Below are 9,420 nucleotides of genomic sequence, written 5' to 3' on the forward strand. Positions count from 1 at the left end.
CAGAGGGTAGATTTAGGCTAGATATCAGGAGGCGCTACTTCACGGTCAGGGCGGCTAGGATCTGGAACCAACTTCTAAGCAAAGTGGTGCTGGCTCCTACCCTGGGGGTCTTTAAGAGGAGGTTAGATGTATACCTTGCTGGGGTCATTTGACCTCAGTATTCTTTCCTGCCATGGCAGGGGGTTGGACTAGATGATTTACTCAGGTCCCTTCCGACCCTAGAAATTATGAAACTTTACAGACACTGTTTAAGCCACTCAGTACCCCAGTGAGACAGGTAAATACATATTCCATCTTCTTTACACATACACAAATAAAGGCACCAAGGATAGCTGATTGAATCACCTTTAGATAAAAGCACCCAAAAGCTCTGCTGAGGCCTGTGCTCTATACAGATGCTGGAGAGCTGGCATGAACTAATGCCTCTTCTGGTAAAGCATGTTTTTTCTTTTTTTCCCCATCTCTGTCAGCACCCCAAGAGATTAGCTGACATAGTGAAACAGCAGTAAAAGCCAAAAAGTAGTAAACCCAAAGCTACTGGCTTCCAGTCAGGTCTTCATACCACTAGCTAGAACTCTCTGCTTGTACAACTTCTATTTCTTCCAGATATGTACAATATCAATAAAGAGCAAGTACTTTAATAAAATGCATCCTCTCTATGGAAAACACATGGGAGAGTATATCATGAACAGCTAGTTTATAATATGCTGTCTGCCACTATGCTAGTCCATGGACGTTTTTTAAAATTAATGGGGAATCCCGCACCAAGGTGAAATACAATTGATAAGCAGGATCAGTGTATAAATATAAAATAAAAATTTAGGGCTAGTGCTGATCTCATGAGGGCTTCTCAGCATTCACAATCACTGGAGAAAAGAGGGAGAGGTAGGGCATACATTTTTGCTTACACATATAGGGTCAAATCCAGTAGCAGTTACTCAGTTGTATCTCAGAGTGCCCAATGTTAGATGCTTCAGGAAGGAAGGTGAAAAAGTAACCATAAGGAATGCAGCACACTCTATAATCTGGTATTATGAGGGATTCAAGGGTTACATTTATTTATTCACTGATGACAGACCTTTACATTCTTCTCTGAAGTGACCTCCTCTCAAATCTGCATCAGCCTCCCACCCCTGAGTGGAGTAATTGTACGTCATTTTGTGTTTTGAAGAGACAAGATGCTACTTTGAAAACATCCCCAAAACAAGGCTTGGTTATATGGAGGCTTTCCCATAACTTTGCACAGACACTGAATAACCGCCTTAAAAGGAGCTCAATTGCTAGTTACTACTGGATTGCTCCAAGTACTTGTTTCCATTGTAAAGAACATTCTTCCTGGTTTTCAAGTAAGATCTGCTTTATTGGATAAGGAGGAAAACATGCCACAGAGTACTTTTTATCACTGTGAAACCACTGTGTTGTGCAATGCTGTTTTGCTATGAGCACTCTGCCTTCATGGCCTTATCTTTCTCTTCAGTATCTGGAGAATTCTTACCCAACTCCAAGAGATAATGTCAGTGCTCATCAGCAAAAATACTGCTAACTTGGGCAAAACACTACTGACTTTTTTTGGATGCACGATTCTAGAAACACTCCAGGTGTCACCTCCTTCTTTCCCTCACCTTTCAGCTACCCTCCAAAATACATACAGGATGAATCTACTCTGCCTTTTATGCTGTTCATGCTGAAAAAAAGTGTTTGGACTGTACAGGACAGAAGGATTCCTCCTCCCTAGCTTATGTAAGCAGTACACACTGGGAGTCAGTAAACCAGAAAATGCACTGCCACAAAGGACACCCTCAACTACAGATTAAACTGCATAAGCTTTATTCAAGAAACAGCATGAGGTGACACGTGTGTGTGAATGGAATAACATTTGGCCAAATATTTTTTTACAGGATTATTTGCCATGGCAAATAAAGCCCTAAAACATATGAATTAGAATCTTTTTGTCTTAACAATTTCCTTATTTTCATTATAGCACATAGATTAAGTTCTTTTTTTAACACTAATATCCCTGTGGGTCTTGTGAACTATTGAGATCCCCTCATGTGTCATACAACATGCATTTAATTCTAATGAAGTTAAATAGGAGCTTACAGCACTCAGTTCCTCACCAAACCTAACTGGTCTAATACAGAGCCCACAGAAGTAAATAGATACATCTCCCACTAACTTCACTGGACTTTGTTCAGGATCAATGTGGTTCATAAAGGATTTAAACTGTGCATTGTCTGACTGAGAGGTTATTAAATAAAACAAAATCAGTAAAAAGCCTCTTCTGGCTCCACATCAGCATCTGGGTATTTCACATTTTAACTTTGCTCTTAATTAGGAAAAATATGACACTACAGTGCTGGTATTTCTCTAAAGGTAATTAACCGCCCCCCCGTAATACTAGGAGCAAAAAGATCATGTAATAGGCTCACAGGCCAATTAAATCTATTGCCCCCCTGGAAAGGGAACGTACTCCAAAAATTTTTCATCTACAAAAAGAACTTTGGTAGAAAAGCTTATATTTTGCTCTGTGAAATAATAAAAAAGTCATAAAACCTAATAATTGTAAGTAAAAACCTATCGCCTCTGCCACAGAAAATTAACATATTTTCAAACACTTCAACGTGCATGGAGAAAAAAAAATTCTAGGACATGCAGTACTTGGATTACATTTCCAGGAACACTCATTGTAATGACAACTACAGCCAACAAAGAGCTGTCAAAACATATCCCAACTTATGTTATCAAGGACCAATTATCCACATTCTAATATGATAGCGAACTGCTAATGCACTAGTTTGAAATACAATTTTCATTGATCCCTGTTACTAGCACTGTGCTGTTAACATATATGCTACTGCTGTGTTGCCAGTAAGAACAGTTTAATGTAGATTGAAAAAAAATACTAACAAATCAAAGTAAAACAGCCACCTTTAAAAAGCCCTTCAGGTCTTCTTGGGAGTCAGAGGAACATTTAGCACCCTTTAGGTCCCAATTTTATGCCCCAATTTTACTCCCTGCCCTGTACTGGATGAAATATCCTTTCAGTTGAGGGGAGCTGTATATGGCTGTCTCTGGAGTGGTTAATGTCAGGAAGGACAGCTACGGAGTGATGAAAGGCTCTCTGTTCTCAGAAGATGAGTATGTCATTTCATTGCTTGTAGCAAATCTTCAAGGCCACCAATCTTATTCTGTTAACTCCATTTTATAATCATATCCTGCTCTCCAAAATATCAAATGCTGTTGCTAAGATCAGTTTCATTCAGCTACCTCTGCTGTTCTAGAGGGTGGGGACAGAAGTGACTTTTGAAATGTTTCCGATTGAGACAAGCTTGGAAAAGTTTAAAAAAGGAATAGGTTCAGCTGGGAGACACATATATGACCCCCATGACATTCCCCAGCTGGAATGTTTAAATGCAGCCAAGGGGTGCTAAAGGAGGCTCTGTCCCCACTTCCTCTCTTCCCTATGTCTCCCCATGGGGAAGGGAAGTAGAGGGGAGAGGAGTGTAGAGAACCAGAGAGAAGAAGCAAGCAACATGGGAGAGAGGGAATCTCTGCCATGGGGATTCCAGTTCTCCAGACCTAAATCCCTCAAACCTTTCCTCTCCCCTCTCAGAGAGGAGGGGTAGAGAGGACTGGGGCTGGAGGGCCCAGCTCCAGAGCCACTGTGTGCCCCCAAGAGTCAGCAGGAGTCTGGGAGGGGAGGTAAACCCAAATCAAGCTCCAGCTCCAGTCCACCTCCTTGCACACAAATAACAAAAAGTGAAAGACCCAGTCTAATAAAAGGTATCACATCCATGCAAAAAACCTTGCCTGCCTATGTCCTTAGACCAACACAGCTACAGCCCAAAACCCACTAAAATAGTACCTTCGTTCAAGAGCTCTTCCACCACTTTTGAAATGGTTTCCAAGGGCTTGCAACATTTCAATTATTCCTGTCTGCACCCTCAGACACCATCAATTAATGACACTGAATTTAAAATCTTCTGCAAACTGGTTTTAGCATCAATGAGAAGTATGCTCTAGAAAGACTCACCTACAATGTTCACCATACTGTCAGCTTCATTTTTTATACTGGAGGAGAGGAAGTAGTCAGAAGTGACGTCACTTATTCCATTAGTCCGTTCAAAAGACGATTCTGCTGGCTCTTGCTAAAAGGGAAACAGTGGAACTGTATTAGGTTTGGTTTATCTGGGAAGCTTTGATTCAATCCATCTCTTTCTGACAAGACCACAAATTCTCAAGTTAGTATTTGCCTGTTACATACCTATTACCTAACTTAGAACTAGGTCTAAGCTCAGTTCCCCAAAGGGAAGACAGAGCTTACTTTATTTCCAAGCTTTCTCCATTTAAACTGAAGTTAAAAGTAATTCTCTATATTGACAGCATGTCTTCAAAGAATTTTTTTAAAGTGCTATTCCTTATGAAAGATAAATATCTGGGACAAGGAAAATGCCTTAAAACAGCACTGTTTTAACATTCATCTTCACCCCTCTGCAAACATACAGTACCTCTAAGCACCTTCTGAAAGAATGCCTTAATTTCTGTGCAGTAATTACTAAATTTTATCCTTGGTTTTTCTCTTCAGCAAGATACCAAAACAAACCAAAACATTTACTATAAATCAAGCCTTCGAGGTCACATTATAATGGTTACCGAGGGGCAATCCCATTGTGAAAACAACACCTGTTCTCTGTACAATTTGCTATCTACAAGATGTATTTGTAAGCATCTGTTACATGTCAGCTGGGATATATGCAACTCTCTTTGGAATAAACTATAGGAGTTATGAATTCCATAAAGGCCATCATCATTTTTTAAAACAGGGATCAACTCCATGACCATTCTTTCCCTCTGCTAGATCCTTGACAAGGACCATCACTTATAAAAGTCTGAAAATCTTCTGATTTTAGACTAGGAAAGTCAGCATTAAAATTAAGGCCCCGATTCATTGCTGCCTTACAACTTGTTTGTTTTACACAAAGTGCAAAAAAGTGAGTGCAAAGGTATGTGAAAAAAATCTGCCATTCTGATTTGGCAGCATTTTATACCAATTTGCACTTGTATAAAGTACTTCAGGAAAAGACTAGTCCCAAGTATTCATAGTGAGGGGGGAGAGGTATTCATAGGCTGGGAATGGAAAATACATTAAGTCCCTGAGATCAGTGTCAGCCAGAATACACTCTTCTAATTAACTTCATTTATTGGACAGTGTTTGGCAGTTTAGCTGCAGCATTACCTATAAAGAAGTTAGATTTTTTTGTCTCAACTCTCATTTATGCTAAGGCCAATTTGCATTTTTTTAAACCATGACTGAAACAGACTCACCCTAAAATAGCCACAGTCCAGCAGCAGGGCACTCTCTTGTGATGGAAAAGACCTCAGTTCAAGCCCTTGTCTCAAATCAGGCAGGGTAGGGGGGGATCTGTAAATAGGTTTTCTACTTCTCAGGTGATTAGTGCCCTAAACCAAAACCCAAAATGGTATATAATATCTGAAGAAGGTGACTCCAACAAACTTTGCAAGCAGAGCAGTCAGGGGAACAGCTAGTTTGAGACTCATGCTGTGGTATAGGGTCTGAGCTGCTCAGTGGTTTCAAGACTTAGACTACCTTATATATGTCCACCAGCAGAAAATGAGGAACTTAAGGACTTAGGTGCATACAAGAGTGGGCTGTAGTGGAGAAGGGAGGATTTAGGGAACTCACTGGTATCTAATTATTTGACTCAGGCAACAAAAAGTGGCAGTTGGCTCCTAAATCCCTTTATGGGTAAGTCCCTTTAGTACTTAGGTTTTTCTCCATCTATGTATTTTATACCACAGAAATCTCAGACACTTTAACAGGAATATATGGAAATAATATCCAACTCATCTTCATTAGAATTAAACAAAATGTTCTAGGTAAAGTGCAAAGCTTTTATGAAAATAATACCCCCAGTATCTATATCACTAAGGAAAGAGTTTTATAGACATGAACACTGCAAGTATGTTTTATTTGTCAAACAAATCTACCAATTAGTTCATCCATCACCTATCTGTCAGTGAAGGATCTCTGTTACTCCTGCATTAATTGATGACATTCTAATAGCTGCAGAGGATAGAGACAGCATTCATTTTTAAAAAGACACACATTTTAAAATTAGCTTACATATACAGTTGTTAAAATAAACCCTAACAGCCTGGTACAGCATCCCAATTCCTGCTGCAAAAACTGGAAGTGAGACACTTGTTATAATATAACTAGTGACAGGGGAATGCTAAACTCCTTGGTGCTCAGGGAAGTGTGCTGGAAGCACAGACAAATAGCTTACTTTTTACAGTGTTACCCAGCAGCATATCCGATTACAGTGCCAGAGTTTCAGGAGGATGTTGCTTGAAAGTACTGCGGCCTACTCCTTCAAACATTTGCTACCAGGCGCAGTGCCATAAGTAATAATCTCTCTGACTGCAACAGAACGCCTGTGGTAACGAGCATTTGCAGGACTGCTCCCTTCTCAGTAAGGGAGGGGCATCCAAAAACAGCTACAGCTTTTATTTATTGAATGTTTTGATTGTAAAGGAAGTGAGTGGGGGAAGGGGAAGGCAGTGTGTAATTGCAGACAGTCTGCCAGCTGCTGGTCTTAAAGGACACCAGCTGCTGCACTAGTCGGACAGAGAAGCATGGGCACAAATATGTTTCTTTGCTGGCGTGTACATCTCTCCTCCAGTTATACTTGGAACTTACATTAGAATAAATATGGGTGGCTGTGTAAACTGGAGAACACGGTTAAATGGTGTTGTTTCAAAACAAACCTAAAACAAATGCTACTTGTTGTCTTATTTTGCAGCATAATTATGTACTAACTGAAACAACGATGCCAGCAACTGCTACATTCCTTACTGACAACCCACTGTCCAGTTGTGTAGAATCTGACTATAGAATAAACTGGGGGAGTTCTCCCCTGAAATCAAATTTCAATACAGGTGTCTTTTCAGAAAGGATCTCAGCTTCCATCCTGCATCAGTCCTTTCCAGGTCCCTCATGTGTGGCTCACTAAAAGGGTTGCTTAACACATGCCTTCAGTTCCCCCTGCTAAAAAATCTTAGTATATTTAAGGGAAGTGCCAGGACACATCCTCCTTTACACTATAAAACAAACTCTGCCTAGCTTCAGAACATCCAGGGCTAAGTTATCTTCTAGTGTAAGCAGATACAATTCCCAAAGAATCCCACAGCAGTTTAACTGGGTTATATCAGGACTGAATTTGGTTCCACTGCAATAGGTGAGTGGCAGGAAAGTGAAGATTTGCTTAGTACTAGACAATGTTAAAACTCATACTTTATAAGAGGCAGTGGTTTGTCACTTTTCAACCTTTGACTACTAACTGAAATTAGTTCTTTGCCTGAGTAACTAGGCTGTAAGATTTGGCTCATTTTCTACTGCTGATTTGAGACTGTAAACTCTTATTTTCAAGTGTCGTTCCCCTCCCCCGACTACTTATTATTGAGCATATCAGACAGCCACTAATAGCTCAATGAAGCTACTGAAGCTAGGAAGGACTACACATAGTAGTAATAGCAAGCATTTGCAAACTCAGAAACATAGCATATATTGACAGCAGTACTGTGCTCATTTCAGAGCTGTACAACAGTCATTCTGTCTCAGAAAACATGAGTGCACACATTGCAACTCCAGGATTTCAATTCCTCCCTAAATGCAGACCAATTTCTGCTACAATCATCACAAAGTAATTAGTTGCAGTATTCCTGTTTTCCAAGATCAATCCCTACATAATTATTTTATTTCTAGTAATGCAAACTAAAACTTGCTATATATACCTACAGGATGTCAAGTTTCCCAATATCCAGTTATTGCAACATGATGGTTGTGTCAGCTATGATGACATCAGTCTCAATTGTAACAGGCTCCACACTAAAAAAATGTAGTGTTTGTCATGCTAGCTGTGTAATTTGGTGAAACCACAAGCAAAGCAAAGGAACTGAATGTACTGATATTATTATAGAGTAGACATAAAAAGGCATAATACAATTACTCTCATGCATTACAGTTTTGTATGCTGTCAAACATCAAGCTCTTACCTTAATTTGTTTTAATTTATCATCCTTCTCAGTCTTTGTCTTTTTTCCTGGAGCAATGGAAGGAAGGCTTATTTCAGTCAAATGTAGAATGAATGGCAATTCCCCCCAAATAATTGCTAACTAGAAAACATCATGATGTTCTTCACATATCAGCACTCAGCAGGGATGGCAGAACTTGTTTTGTTTAATTTCACATTGACTTCTGCACTGATACGTTAATTGAACATTTCAGGTTCATGTTTCCAAAAACAGAAAAAAGGAACAATGATGGGGCATATGGGGGATAAAAGCAGGGTGAAAAACGGTACACAAGAAGGATAGACTGGAAATCAGGGACTCTGAAAAAACAAGGTGGTATAGGGAGAAATCACTCCTAATGACAAAAATAAAAGAAAGGTCAGACACACAGGCCATATGTCCTACCATACCCTCTCATCCATTCTAAACTTGGGTGGGGGAAGCAGAATAGTTCATCTGTGTATCACATGCAACACAAGGTTCTCTTTGCTTAGAAACATATGCTTGTTTGAATTTAATCACACTTCAGGGAAAACATGGATTCTAGTTAGTGTGAGAATGGTTTGTGAAGTCACATTTGTTTTGAAAATCTAAGGAAAACCTAGCACTTTGTGAACTTCACCCTTCCCTAGCACCATTACAGTAAGAAATAAAAGTGTTCATGGTCAGTCATTAGGTCATTATAAACTGCACCAGAATCTACCCCACAGCACTGAGCTCCAAAATATCAGCTTTCATTCTAAAGACAAATTTAGTTTCTAGCTTTTATGGCTATACCAGATTCTTTTCCAAACTTGAGTGGACTCTAACTAACTTGATGCACTGAAGTATGTCTGTGTCTACAGGTGATAGCCGGGAGCTTTAAGACGAATTATATGTTGTCTCTAGATCCGATAGAACTTCCCAGACTATGTGCCAAGTTCCCTGACATTCCCCTCCGGTCACATTCACCTTACACTTACAGCTCCCTTGAGCTTCTCCTTGCCTTTCCACCAAGATGCGGTGTTTGCCTGCAGATACTAGAAACAGAAAATTTGCTATGCTAGTAGTAGGTAGGGTGTTTTCTGGATGTGAGAATCTCTGGTTGGTGGGAAGGGAAGAGAGGGCAGCAGGATCTGTAAGCATAATGCAACAGGTAGCTAAGAGTGTAGGCCTCACATGGAGAACCTGGAATGTTTGGGAGGAGATGTATGGAAAGGGAAACTGACTGCAGAGGAGCCCCAGGTCTAGACACTGTAGATTATCTGGTATCTTGAAGCATCATAGAATCAATTAGTCAGAAGGGACCTAGACAGATCATCGAGTCCGACCCCCTGCCACGGGCAG

General features: G+C 40.1%; 1 protein-coding gene across 3 annotated transcripts in view; it reads right to left on the bottom strand.

The window, feature by feature from the left end:
* Nucleotides 1-9,420, bottom strand: part of IRF2 (interferon regulatory factor 2) — a 70,456-nt gene that overhangs the window by 13,615 nt on the left and 47,421 nt on the right. For 2 of the 3 annotated variants that reach the window (XM_019534673.1, XM_019534674.1), the window contains exons 5-7: nt 8,077-8,123; nt 5,326-5,460; nt 4,034-4,148 (exon numbers count right to left, since the gene is read on the bottom strand). In XM_019534673.1, coding sequence (XP_019390218.1) covers nt 4,034-4,148; nt 5,326-5,460; nt 8,077-8,123 — 297 coding nt within the window. The remainder of the gene's footprint in view (nt 1-4,033; nt 4,149-5,325; nt 5,461-8,076; nt 8,124-9,420) is intronic. The other variant, XM_019534675.1, reaches the window with a different exon arrangement.

The sequence above is a fragment of the Crocodylus porosus genome, unplaced genomic scaffold, assembly GCF_001723895.1.
Source record: "Crocodylus porosus isolate Cpor-Errol unplaced genomic scaffold, CroPor_comp1, whole genome shotgun sequence".
Lineage (NCBI taxonomy): Eukaryota > Metazoa > Chordata > Crocodylia > Crocodylidae > Crocodylus > Crocodylus porosus.